Source organism: Hippichthys cyanospilos, chromosome 20 (assembly GCF_059441005.1).
Source record: "Hippichthys cyanospilos isolate Australia breed blue-spotted pipefish chromosome 20, RoL_Hcya_1.0, whole genome shotgun sequence".
NCBI classification, from domain to species: domain Eukaryota; kingdom Metazoa; phylum Chordata; class Actinopteri; order Syngnathiformes; family Syngnathidae; genus Hippichthys; species Hippichthys cyanospilos.
Window position 1 is genome coordinate 5,076,092 of NC_142388.1, and position 20,054 is coordinate 5,096,145.

At 39.3% G+C, this 20,054-nt stretch overlaps 1 protein-coding gene across 2 annotated transcripts in view; it reads left to right on the forward strand.

Annotated features, from left to right (window-relative positions):
* Nucleotides 1-140: 140 nt before the first annotated feature.
* The window catches only part of sesn1 (sestrin 1), a 54,876-nt gene continuing 34,962 nt past the window's right edge, over nucleotides 141-20,054 (forward strand). For both annotated transcript variants that reach the window (XM_088403095.1, XM_088403096.1), the window contains exons 1-2: nucleotides 141-274; nucleotides 806-1,126. In XM_088403095.1, coding sequence (XP_088259221.1) covers nucleotides 851-1,126 — 276 coding nt within the window. In that variant the 5' untranslated portion in view covers nucleotides 141-274; nucleotides 806-850. The remainder of the gene's footprint in view (nucleotides 275-805; nucleotides 1,127-20,054) is intronic.

Sequence of the window (20,054 nt, forward strand, 5' to 3'; positions counted from 1 at the left end):
ATAAACGAAGCAGGAAGCTACGAAGTGAACTCAACTCCCAGAAAGCCTTCTCTCGCCAGCATGGTAACAGCTTACTGACCAACCAGCTCTAAGCTCTGTCAATGTCCCGCCCCTAAGAAGAAGATACCTCTTGCCATTGGCTTATTATAGCTATCAATCAAATGTTTACCAGTAGTCGCTGCCTCCTTGCGATATTACTGCGAGGCGATTGAGACTGGTCACTTGTGTGTTAAGGTGTCCCGTTGCAAGACCAGCACCGAAGAATGTGACTAAAGTAAGTAATTTATTCACGACACCCTTCTTTTTTGTCGCATTTTCACAGCTAACGCGTCTTACAACCGGCGTTGCTCTTTTACTTATTGCTGTAATGCCTATGGAGCAGATTGAATGGAGCACAGTGACTGGCAGGAAGGCTTCGGTATTTTTACATTTTTAATGACGTTTTGCCGTTTTAACTTGTCTTTTACAAGCGTGTATACAAGTGGGTGGACGCATTTAAGGTTGTTATTCATATTTGTGAAGCTTCCTTTGTTGGGGCTGATTTAGAGTATCCTAAACAATGCCTGGCATGATGTTGATTTAAATCCCCTGCTAGATGCCTTCTGGGAGGCAGGGTAGATGTTATCTGACGTCAACGTAAACATTAAGTATCATATTGTCATTCTATATGCACACTTTTTTGCATTTCAAATATTTATCTCTGTAGTCTTAGGCCACAATCTCCAGTTTGCTGGAGCGCTCCGATGTCTGGCTGTCACCCCCAGTCTCGTATTCAACACAATTGTTGTCTTAATATTTGCCTTAGCTGTTTTGCACATCAACAACGTACATCAAGTCTCCATATCAGAGGATGGACGCGCAAGATCAGGAGACTCTGGGCAGGTGGGACGGGTTGGCAAGCCGGGACGCCAACTCCAGGACGGCCGCCATGGAGCACATTCGCCAAGAGGTCCTGAGCAAAGTGGAGGCTATCGAGCCCGTGCCGGCGTCGTCGCCCTCGCCGGCCTCCGGGTCCCCCGCCGGCAGTGACCTGAACGCCATCCTGGCCCACCTCCTCATGCTCACCAAGCGCTGTCCTTTCGAAGACGTCAGGGAACAATGCGCCCGACTTCTGCAGGCTGTCCAGGTAGGAGGGATTTATTATTGCCATTGTCTTCTATGCCCGTGGCATTATGGGAAACATGTTGTTATTAGCCTACAAGTGTGTCCCGAATGTATTTGCAAGCACGTTTGAATGAGTTTGCCAAAATGTCAAAAATCACATTGGCATCTACACTTCCATACTTGCCACTCTTTAAAATACATTTTGAATGAATACAAAAACTCAACTAAAATGAAATGTTTAAAAGTAAAAACTTGTAAAAACTAACAAATCTGCCTAAAATCAAGTTAAAACTACACATGACACATTCATACTGGGAATAAACCCGGGTTCCTAGCCCATATACTTGCACTCCATAATCTCCATTTTGCTGCAGTGCTACATTTCTCTTCACCCAATCAGCTTTTGACAAAAATTGATCAATCATTCTAATATTCGATGACACAGTAATAGAAATGACTCTCTTAAAAAACTCATTAGTTTACTATGTTGCTCACTCCACAATCTCCCTTTTACTGCACTGCTCCATTTTCTCATTGCCTTCATTCTCTTCTCAAATAAAATGGCAATCATTGTAACATGAGCATACACAACAAGATAAACGTCATGCTATTATTAGCAAACGTTTTTGCCCCTTGACACCGTCTGTTTTCTTCCCTGCCCTAAATCTCCTTTTAAATAACCTTGTTTTGTCACTTTTGATACACACCTTAAAATACCATGCATACTAACATTAGCTTAGGCTGTTGTGCCTTTAGTTCCGGAGCCCCGCGATAGCCTACGCCATATTCTCCACCTTGCGGCAGTGCTCCATTATCTTGGTGTTCCCACAGTTTCCTTTTGAATAAAGTTGCAACATTTGACACGGTGAGTAATGTCAAACAAACTCATGTTAGATTAGTCCGTGGCAGTGGTTCTTGGGGCTACAGGAGAGATCTCCAGAGTCTCCACTTTACTGCAGCGCTCCATTTTCTCATTGCCCTCAGTCTCATCTCAAATAAAATGGCTCTGCCATTGTAACGTGAGTATACACAACGAGAAGTGACACATGAAGCTCATGCTATTATTAGCTTTCTTCTTTGACTTTTGAAACTACTGTTTATGCCAGTCTCTTCTTTTCTGTACCAGTCTCTTTTTTCACTGCCCATAGTCTCTTTTTTCAAGTTATATACGAATCTTATTTAAAATGATTGCACCATAACAGATGCACACCTTAAAATGACAAACATGCTAATATTAGCTTGGACTGTTTTGCTTTTAATTTTAATTAAACCTGCACTAGCATACTCCACTTTCTACTTTGCTGCAGCGCTTCGTTATCTTGCCGCTTCCACTCTTTTTTTTTTTTTGAATAAAGTTGTAATATTTGACACAGTTAGGAATGACAAACATCCTAATGTAAGCTTAGCTTGTTACAATGTTTAGATTGTTCAGGCTACACTAGTATGCTCCAAAGTCTCCAACTTTACAGTAGCGCTCAATTTTCTTCGCAGTTTCCTTGTTGCAATGAGAATGTCTCATTCCGACAACACAATTTAAGCGGGCATGTTTATTGGACGTATTACATAACATTGTCACTCATCCGACATTTACGGTGTGATTTTGTGTATGTTTAACACGCTGTATTCATCGGGTCATAACGACATCAGTTGCAATGGGTCTCGCTACCGTTTACTGTGCAGTGTTTAATCCGTGGAATAGTGAGATGGACATTACTAGGATTGGCTCATCGGACTTGAGCTCTCTATTAGCACTTTGATGGCTCGACATGGCGCGATCTGGAGGCTTGGCATCATTTGTTGTTCTTGCTGGAGTGTTTTTGGAAGGTGGAGGATAGGGGCAAAGGGATGAAATAGAGAGAAAGCTGCTTTGCAGGTTTTAGCCGCGCACCGCAGTACACGCCGTCTGGTATTTTTGAATTATGCTAAGCTGCATTTGCGCAGGGATTGCCAAAGGCTGCTTTTTTTTATGAGCCCACTTTTGCATCTCATACAACTGAGGTCTTATAGTTTAGGACCCCAAATCTCTGACCTCCCCCTTCTCTCAGTCTTACACAGACACACCTTTCTCGCTGTTGTCAAAAATGGAAGTCGGGGCTTTCTGATCTGAAGGATTTTTAATGCTGTCAGACTTGCAATAATGTTATTTTCGTAAACATTTAGATCTGTTCAACACTAGTTTAATTTTGGTCATTATTGTGGTTAAGGCTGGTCGAGTACCAATACCAAATATCCGCAACTGATATTAGTATCAGATACACTCTTTGAACAATTTGACTATGATAAACTAGAAATGACAAAGTCGAAGAGGAAAATGCAAAATTTGAACAATGTATACAGGTCTTTCTTTAAAATTATGTCATTGTTTTGTAGGGGGAAATCATGTTTATTGAAATTACTAGTACTATCGGTACTTTGTATCGGAGACTAACTATCGTGATTTTTTTTTTTTAATGGACCTAAGAGGGATTGCTTGCTGATCTGCCATACCTTTTTAAAAATTTTGGAGAATAGTGAAAGATCAATATAACATTTACTTTCCCAGTATTTTCTTTGAATTTAATACATCAAATAGGTTTAAAACCTTTGGAAAAAATATTTACTGTAAACAGGAGCTATTTACTGTTTTAAATCTTCATTAATTTTAAAACTTATTTTCGACCCTGGGAGCTCTCTAAACATTTTGTTAGAATTTTAAGCAAGTATATCTATTGTCTAAAATAAGAAATATCAAATCGGAATGAAAATGTATTCTATAAATATATACTTAGACATTTCAGTAAAGAGTTTTCTTCTTTCTCTTTTACTTAAAATGAACTTGGGCTGCGCTTATTAGTCACTGACTCTATTGGTCTATATATAGTACTGTGTAAAATGTTTGAAAATGACTGTTTGATTGTTCTTCACATTTGCAGTTGAATTCTTTATGACACCCAATTCACAGCATGCATACTGTACAAAGAAATGTCCTCATAAGCACTGTACAAGCTGTGATGTGTTGGAGCAAATTCAGATTTGGATTCAGAAACCTTGATTCATCCCTGGCAATGATCCCTTGAGCTGGGGATGGTCTTTGCAACGTTCTATTGCCCCAGTATTAAGAGTGAGCCCCATGGGTTTAGGGCTATTGGGTCAAGGCTGAAAATAGGGATCTGTGTGTGTGCGCTGGGAGGAGGGGCTCCACTGACTACGGGCTGCCCTCGCGCATGTGTCCGTGCTTTTCCAGGAGTTTTGTCAACGTATTCAAACAGGAGGTCATCTAAAATGGCTCGCGTCGGAGTTTGACACAAGCGAGTGTCATTCATGGAATGCCAAAAGACACTCAAGTCTCGGCTTTCCATCCCTCTCATAATACAGCCAATCCCATAATAATATGAGAGGTTGTCACTTTGTTCGGATATATTTTTTTTAAATGTCATTGCCGTTTTTTTGCCTTAAAATAATACTGATTAATCGGCCAATTAAATTCAGAAATTACTGTATAATGAATGAAATCCAGTGAGTTGATTTTTTTTTCCTCTGCTAAAATTGAATGTGATTGGCGTACATATTATTTTTATGTCATTTTAGGTAAATATACATTTTTAGACACCAACAAAATTTGCTAAACATTAGCAATCGCGATTAGCATTAGCGCACTAGCAAAGGTCTACAAACGCTGACTACCATTTATTTCACACATAAATAATTTGTGCATCATACACATACGGATGACGCTACAACAATACTCCATCAGTAAACTGGAGAATTGCTTTTTGTTAGCATTTTAACAATTTGAACATCTAAAACTGAGCCAATATAGATTACTTGTGGTGACACTTTATATAGCCCTAGTGCTTTTTGGAAAGGTCCTTTATTAAAACAGTAAATATTTTTAAGCACACATAGCATTAGCTATTCTGCCACAAGGTGGTGCTCCAACACAAGCAATGGAGCTGCATGCCAAGATGGTCTTTGCATATGCATTTTTTCTAAATCACTGCTGTGGTGTGCCTTTTACACGTTGTAATAATTTAACATTACTTTTTCACTTTGTTTTAATTGGAAATGATCCAAAACTTGTTTTGAGATAGTTTTTCTTCCTTGCTGCAATTCCAACAGTGAGTACATCTTCAAGAAAGGATCCTGTAGAAAACGGTGGTGCAAAAATGGTTCGGGCGGAGCTTTGCAGCTGGTATTTTTAGTTGAACTATTTTTAAAGTTGACGTACCTGACTTGGTCAACTTTGTTTCCCAACCCTGGTAAAAATTTACAATATCTCAACATCGCTGCAAATATCAACCATTTGGCTGATTACTTTTGGGTGAAGTTTGAGTTCCATAATCGGCTGATTTAATCAGATGGCAGATTAATCGGTTGCGCCCTAATAATGTGTGTACATTTGAACAACCCTATGACTTTTTCTCTTGGTATCACTTTGCTTCCATGTGAAGGTCATGGTGCATTGAAAATTTGTGCCTCTCTGAAATCATTTTTCTGACATTGATTTAATGCAAATAGACATGCAGGATTACCAGCGGGCACACACACTCACGAATCAACAGAGACAATTGTTGGGATTGGTGCGGGTCCATGACTGGGTGGGCAGACTGTCACCCGGTCACCATATTCCCTCGGTTGCATGAAAGGAGTCCAGTGCAGTCTCGGGGACGTTTCAAAGGCCCACAGAGTGGCTTCTTTGTATTATGTAATTGCGCCATTGTGTTTTCCCTCCAGTCTCACTCAAATTAGCTCTCAAATGGCTCATTCACATTGCATTAAGCCCCACGCATGCAACACATGAACTGCAAATGGATAAATCATAGCAACTCAACATGACACTTTATTACATTACATATTACTCCTACTACAGAAAATAGATGGAGCAATGGATGGTTTTCTTGTCGCTAATGTCTTCATGTATTATTCAACACAATGCCTAGTTGGTGCCACTCACTTTGAGAAATCATCAAGTCAAAAAGGCATTTATTCATTTTCACCCAATATTTGCTATAGCTGTTGCTGCAGTGCAAATGCTTTTTTTTAAACACATCTTAATAAGTTAATCATAGCCGTTTAGCGTCACTCAGCAACCGCTTCAATAAACACTCATGTGTCATTAATTACGCCAAACTGGCCTTCCCGGAATTTTGCTCATTGCTTTGTCCGCACGAAAGGCTTTATCTTGTACTTGCTACCAAGTCACATTGTTGTCTCTGGACAATGGCTCACAGGTAGTTATTAATTATGGCACCACCAGGATGAAGTTGCAGACAACGTGTGACGGAGATTGTTTTGATACCCGAGGATGCAAATGATGAGCAACAAGCACGCTCGGGGATGTTCCACTTGCGCAAGCTAACCCACATGCTAACCCTAATTCTATAGGAGTATTACTGCCACATTAAAACTGGGGGGTAATTTTTTTTTATTTATTTTACTATTTGGATTATAAATTACTGTAGTATAATACTGTGAGAACTTCTAATTTTCTGTAGTATTTTGCAAACTACAATCATGGGCAAAATGATGCATTTTGCAAATAAATCCAGATGTTTTTCCCACTCTAAAAGTTGTTAATATTATTTGAATGTAATTGTCTTTATTGACATCTAAAAACACTGCTTACACTGTACATTAACCATTCACATGATGAAACCACAGGAATATAGTAACCATGGCGACAGCTCATATCTTCTATGGCATGTGATGTTGCTCAAGGTGAAGTTGAGGATATACAGTATAATATAGATTTGGATTATGAATTGGATCGGACTGGTTATAATAATAATAAAAAAAAAGTCTGATACTGATCCAGTGATTTTGATTGGATAGGACTGTCGCTAGCGATTACAAAAAAGTCTTTTTTAAAATTTTTTTATTAAACATGAACAGCGATTCTGAAGAACAGAACAGGGACAAAAAAAAAAATCAAAATATTTCACATTGTATTATTGTTTTGATGATCAAGCAGTGTTAAAAATACTGTATTCTGGATTGTATTAAAAACTATTTTTAAGCACTGATTCGCATAGATGAAGCTTTTTTTTTTTTTAAATTATCATATGACTCATATGTCTCCCAGAAAAAGTGGACCACATGACTTTTTGCATGAATTCTTAGTAAATGCTGGTGAGAACAGGGTCTGCAATGACATGCTCGCCTTGCCTATCGCATTGCTAGAGTCAAGGCTGAATAAACAAACGTCATGTGCAGACTTGTGGACAGATGCTGAATGTCTTTGTTGAGTCCATTTAGACAATACGGGTGTGTGACACTTTCTGGAATGTTTTCTCTTGGTCTCTTTTTATATGCTTTTGTGCTCGATTGTGTACCATCAGTGTGCTTTTATTGTGCATGTTTATGCCCATTCTCAATGGAGCGATGCTGATTTACTGAGTCAATCTGGGGGCGGGCGAGCGGGGGGGGTTATACAGCCTTGTGGTCTGCACAGATCTGCTTGGATTAGAGGAGCTCTCCGCAGAGCAGGTCATACAAATTGTACGATGAGGGGGAGAGAAAGCTTCACAAGCAGCAGGCGCTGACCTTTGGCACAGTGACTATACAGTCAAATAGTGTGTCGCTATGGAGGATGTGATAGAGACTTAAAGCTGTCTCTGTATGTGTTGTGTGTATTGGCAGCTGTGCTTCGCATGGGATGGTTTATGGGCTTGCATGTAGCTCCTTCAGGTTTTGTCGGATTCTTTCCAGTCAGCTTTTCATGTTTTTAACTATGGGGTGAATGGAAGATGTGCTTTAAATTTCCATTGATGCGGATTTCATTCATGTGGGATATTTTGAAACACTTTTCCCAGTAAAAATAAAGGGAACGAAGGAATTTATCACGGTATCAACACCCTGCGTCTTGCATGTACATCATCGTGAACCCATGTTAGCATAATAGCCTAAATAGCATGCTAGTAAACACTGACGTCACATGAGCTAACAAATATAAGTGCTTGCACTTTCCAAAAATGATTTCCTCTCATTAAACGTGAAGCCAGGGGAAAATGAGGCCCACTAGTCTAAGCGCAGTAGTCTGATTAACTCTTTCAGTGCCATGGACGAGAATTCTCGTCATGTGAAATACTGCGGTTGAGTGCCAGTGACATGAATTCTCGTCAACGTATTTTTTAACTCTTTCAGTGCCAAGCTTTATTGGAAAAGGCAACTTCTAGAGTTCCAGTATTTTTAGTATAGGACTTCCTGTTTTTTTTTTCTTTCTTTCAAATGAGACTCATTAATAGTATTACACAGCATAATATCCTAAATAGCATGCTTGTAAGCAGTGACACACAAGCAAACAAATATGAATTCTAGCACTTTCCAAAAACTATATCTACTATTCAAGGCGGCATAAAAAAAAAAAACATTTCCATGCAGCGCTAATAGTATAACAAACAAGTGAGATTTTCAATGAATAATGGAGGATGGATTCCCCCCAAAATCTCAGAGGAAAAAAACTGAGGGCCCCTCCCAGCTTTATCCTGCTAAATTGAGTTATTCCAGAGACCAATTCCTTACTTTTTCCACAATATATCCTCCTAAGCCATTTGTGTCCACTCTTGTGTCCATTTTGTCTCAGTGACAGCAAGTTAATAACATCTCATCCAAACACATGACACAATTGGAACGGCCAGAATGTTCTCTACCGAGCTCTCTTAGTATGGTAGCGCAAATAAGTACAAAAAATAAATACCAAAAACAAATGTCCACTAAAGTTGACATAAATGAATAGATCTCGGGAGGTTATGATAAGTGCTACAACTGAGAAAGCATGTGGGTTTTTCTGGGAATAACGTGTACTTTAAATCACATATAATACCCCAGAGGGGGATCCGACACCACAGACAGACCCCCCACTTTCAAAGCCAGCGCAGTATGCTTTGGCCTGAAGAGATACATGGAAGGGGGCAGACCAAGTTGGAATTGTGCAACTAGGTCACCGTCAATCCGGTAAGCCTGAATAAATCATCATAAAAAAGCAGGCTTGTTCGCTTTTAGTCGTCATTACTATATAAAACTGCTACATATTTATGAAGCTCGTTTCAAGCAAAACATGTGAAGACGTGAAGTGTTAGCCTGGCACGGAAGGGACGGGCTCACGTCGGGGTTTGGGATTTTGCACAGTGTTAGCAGTCGTCATGGTACCGGTGACATGAATCGCACTGGCGAAGTGGGGGTGTTGGTTGCTTGCTTGCTTGTTTGGCACCATTACTTCAGGGTGATTATTTCCAGCCGTGCTCTTCAGGAATTGAACGACGTTGAGAAGCAGAAGCATGTGAAAAAAAAGCAAAAATGTTAGCATTAAAAAAAATAAAAAAATGTTTGAAAAGTGTTGATATTGCTCATGGTTAGCAGCTACAAAGCCGATTAGGGAGCCCGAATGTGAATAGTCCCTCAAAAAATTGTTTTTGAATTATTGATGCCTTCCTAAAAATGTATGTAATTTTCTTAATTAAGTTATTCACTGCCAGCTGTTCTAGAGCATCTTACAGGACCCACAAAATGTTGTTTCATGTAGGGATGTTCAATTCCTTTTCCCACACGATACAGTACGAGTAATCAACTCTCGAGATTTTAAACAACTTTTAACAACATTTAATGAGTAATGCTGACTCACTGCCTGGCTTTTTTACATTTCTTTCCTCATACGCTCCTTGACTCATTTTTTTTCTAAGTCTTTTCATACGCATTCTACCACTTCCCGTTCCTCAGACTCTGTGTATACCATACGTATATTCTCTGTTTAAGTGTTCTCTTCCCCATTCACCTCTTAACTTTTATCTTGTACTCAAAATCTGCCCTGATCTCAAGTCCAATGCAATGCAACAGCGCCATCTACTTTGATCTGTTTGTTACTACACCTTTTTCTGCATTTTAATGGGCAAGCTAGCTGACACCCTCATCTACGTAGATGTCACTTCTTGAAAAGTGTACTTGATGGGTATATATTAAAAACATGTAACCATTTCTACCCTAATAAAGCTAATTGAAGCTTTTCCACCCATGCTATGCTCAGCTAGGCTGCGCGCAAAATCCGCAGCCATTTTCAAGTTAAGTCAAGTTCGATTGGATGCACAGATTACTATTTATTTGACTCCTGGGCCAGTTTCAGAGGCGTTGGGGAATTTATGAGTTCAATTGGCCAAACCACAGTCACATTAAAGTGTTTACATTCAACATGTGTTTTAAATGTCTGCCCAGTCAATTTAATGCAGTTGTTAATTTTCTCGGGTGAATATAAATGCGCGGAAGAAAAGTGAGCACAGGGCGGCGTCGAGCCGTTCTGCTGAATAAACAAGCCTCTCTTATATTTATACAGCAAGCCCCAGATGAAATTACATTCTTAGAAAATGATTTATCACGGCCCTCTAATGCTTCCTCAGTGAACACGTCTCCCAAGAATGCATTAAATCCTGCTTTCTGTTGGTTTTAACGCTGCCAGTGGAAACCCAAGCTGGCGCAATCATAAATCAGTGAATGCAGTCTCTCTCTCTCTTTTTTTCTTTCTTTCTTTTTTTTTTTTTACGGCACAACACGTTTAACATGAGAAAGTATTCCACGCCGCCGCCTTTGGGCACAGCGTGAATCACTTTTATCGACCCATCGCAACATTCTGACCTGTCGTCGCATGAAAACCGCAGACGTGGTAAATAATATCAGATTTAAGACCTACATTTCCCGAGTTCTGGCAAGCATTAGCGATGCGCCTTTATTGGGTTCCTAATGGAACAGAGCCATTATTATAGTTGTTAATCACATCGGAGGAAGTTTGGTACATGTCAGCAGCACATCACCTCCGTGACATCCTGCAGCTCATTTTGCGTGAATCACACTTGCAGTTAAAAATGTCTGCTTTGGCTTTGCGCCATGCGGCAATATTTGCCAAGCCTTAAAGCTGTTAGCGTTAATACGCAGTAAAACTTTACATACACATAAAACTCTGAGCCAGTGATTATGTTAGGAGATGATGTTAGGACGTTTTATAATTTTAGCATGTACAGTCAATGACTTGGTTTCTATTTTGGTTGCACATTCACAGCTGTCGGTTTCTTTTTTTTTTAAGGTATGGGAAGCTCTGCAGTCGATCAAAAAATGCCTCTAAGTCACACAAAACACTTGTAATGTCTTCCACACATTAATTAATCCATTTAAGGATGAACTCTGGGAGTGTGTTTTGCTTTTTCGTTAGCTTTTCTATAACACATAGCAATGATGTACTTACACGTCGATGTCGATCACGTGATCAGAATTTAGATCAGCGGCTTTGAATTGATGGAGAAAATCACGGTTTTAAGAAAATTTGATTTGATTGTTGTTATTATTTTTTATTATTATATGGGCTATAAATCAACAAAAAAAATCCAAATTACACAATTTATATATATATATATATATATATATATATATATATATATATATATATATATATACATACACACACTCTGCTCATAATTAGGCAGGTGTGTAAGGGGATAATGTTCAAACAAAACTGCACTGCAAATAAATGCCTTTAGTCATATCTCGATGTAGCTGCGTATTACTCCCTTTGACGCACAAGGCCCGAATTAATTTGCGTGAAGTCCTGTATAAAATCCTCACACCCTTTTTGTCCTTCACCCTCCTTTGCGCTGCCTTTTATTTAATGGCTCCTAATAGAGCGTTTAATGTTCGCTGCAATTAGCGTTGTGGCCGCCTGGAGGCACTCGTACCCCACCTGCTGCCTTTGTAGCCTTGCCCGGGGTGGGAATTTTCCATGCACTGGGCATGAATGTTTGCAATGCTCCGCATGATTTTGATATTTTCCTTTTGCCCTGGTCACTGGGCTGTCATCCAGCTGATGTGTATTTGCTTGTGTGTATGTCTATGTGGTTAGTCTATGTGCGTCTGCTGAGCCTTCTGCCTTGCAAATTTTGTGTGTATGGGTGTTTACACGTCTGGGAAGATTTATAACAGGGAGAGTGCAGGGTTTCATGTCATCTGGTCACCAAAGCTAGTCAGGTGGCTGCGGCCCAGACTTAAGTCTGAGGTAGACCCCTATTAGGATACAAACCACACTCGCCTCAACACCCTGACCAACCTGCCGAAAATAAACAAAATTTTAGGAACGCAAATATATGGTTTTCCCAGTAATGTTTACAGTGCTGTATTACAGCTATCATTTTGAATGCTTGTTTACTGTCTACAGTGGTGCCACCAGACCGAAGTTTTTTGCAATTCAGGTTTGTTTGACTTTTTTTTTTTTTTTTTTGCACTGAGTTGCTTGCAAACCTGAAATTCTGTACAGTTGCTAAATGGTGACAGAATACAAGTTTGTTGTCCAAACATCAAACAAAGAATCACGTTTCATGTAACTTTTTTCTTTGGGCCCACATCCAGAAAAACAGAGATAAGGTCATAGTTTATCATTTTCTTGTGAATTTTTGTTGGTGCATCTCATAATCTGAAACATACGGTAATTAAAAAAATGCTACGTCAAAGCTTTCTGTTAGTGATGAGGCAATTTTTTGTTAATTCAGTCTACCATCAATCTCTTTTTATTACTTTTTAAAATAGCATTGCATGCCATGTCAAAGTGTTTTTTTCACTATATGCTGCAGGCCGTTAAATAGTGAATATTGGGCCACAAATGGCCCCCGGCGTTAGTTTGGACACCTTCGCTTTAAACCACAACATAGATTTGCTTTTAGGTCCACTTGAATAATGCTAATAAGAAATGAAAACGCCATAGACGAATGACGAATCGTGTTACGTCACAAATGGCGTCTATAAATTACATCTATGTTGCTGTTTTAGAGGGTAGTTCAACACCAACAGTACAGCAAAACATGTAGACAGACAATTTTACCATTCTTACAGGCGTATTCCTCTTTACACATTTTAATGAGTCACATACGGCACTTGAGAAACTGTTCTTGATTTGCGTTTGCATGACTGTATTGTACTGCCCCCTGGTGGCCATGGCACATCAGAAGGATACAAAGAAAACAATCATTACACCAAACTGTTTACCTCTTTTTATTTAATGTGTCATTACAATCCCATTTTGTACAGTGCTGTTTTTATTATTAAAAACACATTGTCAATTTATTTTTGCATTTTGTGTGTATGTGTCGCCAGCAAATTGCGTTGCCTATATCCACGCCAGCTTAGTCCCGGGCTCCCGTGTTGTTTTAGCGTGTGTCGTATTGTTTCAGTCACAGTGCCATGCGGCTGAGTAGCTATTGTGCGCTTTTCACAGGCTGCATTGTCCGAAGTTGCTGTGTATACGAGTGCTTGTTTATGTTAAAGGCCTGTTCGTCAGAAGGGCGAAAGATTCGTGCTATGGGACCACCCCGTTCCCACAGTCGTTCACCTTTGACCTTGACTCTTGCGCTGCGAAGGCCAATGTACGTGTGCGTTTATAAGTGTGTGTGACAGACACTCTGTTTACAAAAATTAAAAATGTAATTGTGTTATTGCTAAGGATAGAACTGCATCCCTATGATTATCTCAGTGCCGGATTGCATTTCACATTCCTACCGAAGACAAATGACATGTCGTAGAACACAGGTGTCAATCTCATTTAAGGCCCGGCAGCCAGATGTGCCTCGCCATTTCATTTTATGTCGCTGACTCAAGCAAAATTGTGTTTTACCTCCTAAATTGGTGTTTTCTTGTCATTTTATATTATATATATATATATATATATATATATATATATATATATATATATATATATATATATATATATATATATATATATATATATATATATATATATATATATATATATATATATATATATATATACTAACCAGTACTGTTAGCATCATAACCATCATGTAATTAATAGGCGATATTAAGATGATTTAAAAGACAAAAACAAATGTATTGTCTACCAGATAAACTGTTATCGCTTATTGTGTTTTTCTCTTTGGCCACACGTGTGTAACGTGCCAGAGGACACCTAAAAGAGGAAACGCCGACTCTCTTCCCTTTTTTCTTACTTGACAGTTCAACGTATTTAAATGCCTTGACTAAAACGGAAACGTGATCGAATTTACAGGCCTTTTTTTTTTGTCCCCAACTTCTTTATCACAGAAAAAGTTTGACTTTTTGTCTCAACACTCTTAACTGTACGAGGCATACCATTATGTCATAACAGCATCCATTCATCATATCTTTCAAGTTTGATGGCGTCGTGGTCCGAACGCACATTCCTCCTGCATGTATTACTGTACAGCGCCACGTGCCTGCATTCCCCGCGAGTCTTGTTGTCATGCTTCGCTGACATGTTTTGAAGGAATAGGGAAGGTTACAAAATGAACATATGATGTCGACTTGAAATGTAGGCTTGAGCGAAACTTTATTTTAACCTAGAATTGGAAGTTACGTAAGTTCTTTAACTGGAAAACAAGGTCATGCCTGGACCAATTAGTGCCTTTTTTGCAAATACTGAGCCAAGTTGGGGGGCACTGTTGGATTTGTAGTAATTACAGTTGTATAACTGTGGCCGCAGTCATTGTGTTTGTATTTGTTGCAGTAGACTACCTTCAGGTTTTTAGACAACAAAATATAAGCAGTGTCGTTATAATTTTGATTGCTCGCTTGCAGGGGCGTAGCCCGAAAATTTTCTATGGGTCGGCCAGTTTTAACATGCGGGTCAGGGTTTCATCAAATAAAATAGTATTTTATTACCTAAATGTAAATATGCAGTTAATATAAATAACAGAGCCATGGCCACCATGTATTTCCGCCCCTGGAGGCTTTTTCCGTTGACATCCAAAGTAACAATTGTTAAGATTAACTCATACCCCAGACCATGACAAAAATCTGCAAAGGCGTTTTCGTTCATCAAAATGCATTTCAGAATCTCAACTTTCTACATAATTCTGATGTTTCTCATTCTGTAGGTTCATTTTCATTTACTTTCATGAGTCTCATAAACTAGTGAAGGATAGTCTTTTTCCTCAGCATTGTATGCAATGATTCTTAACAAACTGGTTACCATGACGCCAACCAGGCCAGCGAGCTTAGCGTAACCTTCCAACAAGGCGATTAACGAGTATGAGCTCCGTGTTTCAAATCCCAATTGTAATCTCATGGGACCAAATAGCGCCTTAGAGATCTACGCTGAGCAAAAGTTTAGAAACAAAGCATTTCATTGTTCAAAGTGCACAAAAGCATTTTAGAATTATCCTGGAGAGAAGGCTCAACCAGAGCAAAAAAAAAAAAAAAAAAAAACGGCACAACTCCAGCAGAGTGCTACTGATTATTTTTCCAAAGATTTCAAGTGCAAGTGTAAGAAGAGCAGAAATACTTGAGCTTGGCTGTCCTCTTCTGCGAGACGTTTCTAGGTCACAGTGAGATCGATGAGACCAAACTTTTTAGTGCGGTTTGTTAATAGTCCGTGCTGGCCGCTAGCCCGAACAATTTGCCTCTTGCTCTGTACCTTCCTAAGCATCTTGTCAAGTTGCAGCAAACATTTGGAACCCCCCGAGGAATCCATGGATGCGAAAGCCCGCTTCACAAATGTACACACAATATACACAATATGTTGCACACAATAATATACACAAATGTTTTCTTTAATCATCTAAACATTCTAGTGAATACAATGAACCCTTATTCATCTTGGGTAAACATGTTTAAATTGTAACGGTAGAGCGCGTGTGTGTTTACAAGCCCGATTTTGTCCAAATGTATCATATTGACGCACAAACAGACAATTTCTAGCCTTAATCATTTCAGTGAGTCTCTGTCTGAAATGAGGGGAGGCCCTCCCGGTCAAGAGGTCGCCTCAGGATATCACTCAGTGCCTGGCTTTCCGATGTTCATTGGCCCGATTCAGCCAAGCGTCAAAGGCCCCACTGACTCACTTCTCGTTACTTGACGTCAAGCTGAAAGGAAAGGAAGGGAAGGAAGGAACTCTATATGGACCTCCTTGCCATATACTAACTAGATGGTGCGCAGAGGGAAAACAAACATGGTCGATACCTTATGTAACATGTCTCCTTCATGTCCGGGGTACAAGTGGAGGTGTTGTAACCCGTACTGAAAGAAGACTATGATTTATTATCCCCACTCCTGTGCAGGAGAACTGGGTCAATTTCTTGCAAATCATTACGTGTATTTAAACACTCCAACTGTTCTGTTTCTGTCTTCGGAGTCCTTATTGGCCATCTGGTGTTTGCTTATCTTTGCTTATTTTCCTTTGCAGTGTCCCTCTGCAGACATTCAAGCAGACTTTGTTTGTTTGCATTTTTATTTCATGAGCTATACGCAGACTCACAGTCTATATGCGACATGAGACATTGTATTTATATCTGAATGTCAATATTTGTTTTCAAATCTGTGCTGCCCAATAAGTAGTAATGCCACAGATGAGTTTAAGTTTTCATCAGGGATAGGCCTTGGAATCTGCGAAATAAATAAATCTCTCTATGGTCGAAACTAATTGACTTGAGATGTTATTTGTGTGAACAACTGCATAAACATGTCAGTTACGGTGTTGATTATTATCATAAATCCTAGCGCCATTTGGTGTATAAGGGACATTTGTTGCCCGTTCTGTGGTGCAAACCGCAGTGCTGCTTTTATGGGAAAAGTTCCCTCTGTCATTTTCTTTTGGAATATGGGTCAGCAAGAAAAAGCGCCGCTAAGTTTTGTTGAATCAAGAAACCTCTGCGAAATTCTACATGTGACCGTGCCTTTCGGAATGCGGGTGCGTAAAGGTGAACATCAAACATTCTGTCATTGCTCCTCTCGCCATCGTGGACATTTTCACTGCTCCTTTACGCCAGAAAGCAAAGACGGCACAAGGTTCATATCTGATTGTGTAATTTTCAGTAGCAGCGTACGCTTGCGTTCTTATCCCAAAGACTGCAGTTAAACTTGTTCGTTATCTCCGCCAAACCCAAAGAAGCATACAAGCATTTACAAGAGTACAGTTACATTTACAAGAGTTTGTACTGTGTTTATGATTGCTTGTCACCAGCAAACTCCAAAAGCATCAAAGGTTTATCCACTGGACTATAACATTTTTTTAGGAATGTTCGATAACACTTTTTTTTTTTTTTTTGGTTTAGACCAATACCAGTACGGATACTTAATTCGTGTAGTCACCTTGACCGATACCACCTTCGTAGAGATAATTTTAAAGAAAGCTCTGTCTATTCCAAATGAGTATTTTCCTTTAATAGGAAAAAAAAAACCTTAATTTCTAGGTGATCCCAAAATTGCTCCAAGAGAGCAACTTTTACTTGTATTAGCTGTCATCACAAGCACGATTCCCTGAAATAAGGCCAGGTATTGACCTAATATCAGCCCAATATTGATACTTGGTATCATTAGTCGCTGATTTCTGCTAATAACTTTGAATTAAAGGTCTTCACTTTTTTTCAGACCATACGATACCAGTACTGATAGTAATCAATAGTGGTAATGCTTTTGATCTATAACATTTTTATTATATTGATTTCATATATAAAATTTCTATGATATAAATGACAGATGTTTTAGAACTTTCATTATTTAGGTGAGATTAGTAGTCTGGAAAATACATTGCCTTCCTGTTCTTCACAAAGATTCTTCATAAACTGGTCAAGTGAAAGATTCTTTGTGCAAAAGCAGGGTGTCACAATTAACTCCAAAAATGTTATGCTCGTTGAATAGTTTTTATCCAAAACACATCATTTAATCTTTGTGTAGTATTTTGACCGTTTTTGGGTCATTTTCTTCCACATCATTTTTGCAGTGTGATATTTTGGTAGTGTGATATTTAAGTGATCAGGCCATGTTGAACTTTGACATGTTATCACAATCTGGGTGAAATTTCAGCTCCCTACCGTATACTTTCAATGCTTTTCCTTTGATGTGAAATGCCTTTCATGTAAAGTCTAAGGAATGGACAAAATACAACACGTGTTATAAATACCGTATATACGTTTCATTTAGTTCTAATATATGATAAGTCATCGGCACAAATATAAAGAGGGATGTTTTTTTTTTTTCTTTCATGATGATAAAACTGCCCTAAGAGTATCAATACATTAAAATAAGGCCAGGTATTGGCCGGGTACTCGACCATCTCTAACCTACATACATATAGTGGACATATAGAAGTTACTTTTTTTTTTTTTTTTTTTTTTTAATATGACAGATTGGACCTGAATGGTATCAAAAAGAAAAAAATAAAAGTGTTTCCTCAGTATTGTTTGACAGGTTCCAGACTCCCTGCATTCATCATTGTGTAACTTAATTTGGCAACAAATGAGGAAAAACAAGCCATGGATGTTTTCCTTGAACAGATTGTTACGTTAGAAGCCAATGGCGCATACTTTTTTCACAGAACTGAACAAAGAACGGGGTTAAGAAAAAGTCATTCTCATGACGGGGGATGTGCAGGATTATCAGTGCCTGTAGCCCTTGTGTTGTTTACTGCTAGGTGTCCTGTTTGCACTGGGACACAGTTGTTCCCTCACTGCCAAGCCTCCGCACCCTGTGACTAGCATTAATCAGCGTGCACGCTCGTGTGTGTGTGTGTATGAAATCTGAGCGAGGATGTGAATGATGTTTATGCGCAAGAAACAAAGTGTGCTCTGTGTGTTGCTGGGAGGAAACAAGGGTGGAGGGCTGGAAAGATAGTGATAAAAAAAAAAAAAAAACATGTGAATGTAATGTGTGGTTTGGTGCGTGTGTGTGCACTTTAGACACACACACATTTGTGAAATTGAGATTAGCCCCCACCTAATTGTGGGCAAGCACTCAGAGCTTATTAATGCCTGACCCGGCCTCCTCTTTACTTCCCCTCTGTGGAGACTCAGAAAACAGGAGGCAGCAAAACAACAAGCTCCGTTAACAGAAGACGAGTCGACCGCTCTAATTGGCCGTCGCCGGCAGCCGGGCCGAGCCGCCATTGGTGGAAAGAGACACACCTCCAAATGTGTTTATGTGCAGCCTAAAAGCAAGGGAGGGGCCATTTAAGGAAGCGGGAGGGCGGGGGATAAAAAATCTGGACAACATTCATTGGAGCTTGTCCATAAACTTCTAGGAAATCCAGCTTGTTTATTTGCTTTTGTGTGTGTGTTTTTTTGTTTGTTTTTTTTTTTATGTGCGGCAGGACACAAGCCAAACTAATTTAGTTCGTCACAGGATAAGTGAGCATGGGGCAAGAAAAAGAACACAACACCCGTTTATCATGTTTGTGACGCCGAGGCCTGTCTTCGCATGTTCTGTGTCATCTTTAACAGCGTGTTTCTCATAGTTGACAAACACAAATGAAGGACACTTTTGAAAAAGCGAAGCACCCAGCAGTCATTTGTCTCATGTGACATGTACAGCAGCCGGGTGCCTTGTTCTTCTCTCATCGCAGACACCCCAGAGGAAGTGCGAGTCTATTTTTTTTTTCTCTCTGTTTTTGTCTGCATACGTAAAACATTTCTAAGCCAGAGGTGAACCCCAAAGTGTCGTGCCATTTTTTTTTCCACCCCAAATAAGCTGAGCGCCTTTTACAGTTGTTGACATCAATTTCTACAAAGTTGGCGGATGAATCATAAAGCCGGTTTCGGTTCAGATCACATAAATCCTGATGGGGCTTGCCTTACTTTCTTCATGATGCGTAGGTGGGCTGGCAGACGCTGGTTTCATAAATACAGATGCATCCAGTATACTGAATAACAAGCAAACCAAATTTATTTCAGTTGTTAAATTAAATAAACTGAAACTTATGAAGCTCTCTAAACCATGAACATACTATAAATAATAGCTATTAATTTGTGACACAGATTTCCACAGGTATTTTCCTGCGTAATCAGAAGAACTTTTCGAATTGGAGTACTGAAATAAATCACATTCGTATAGTAGATTAATGCTCCACATATTTGTAGTTTGCCATTCAGAAATGAATCTTTTTGCAATTTTTTTGTTGCTTTTCTGAGATACCCTAAGGCAGTGGAGCTTAATGGACCATATGACAAAAAAAGACACAC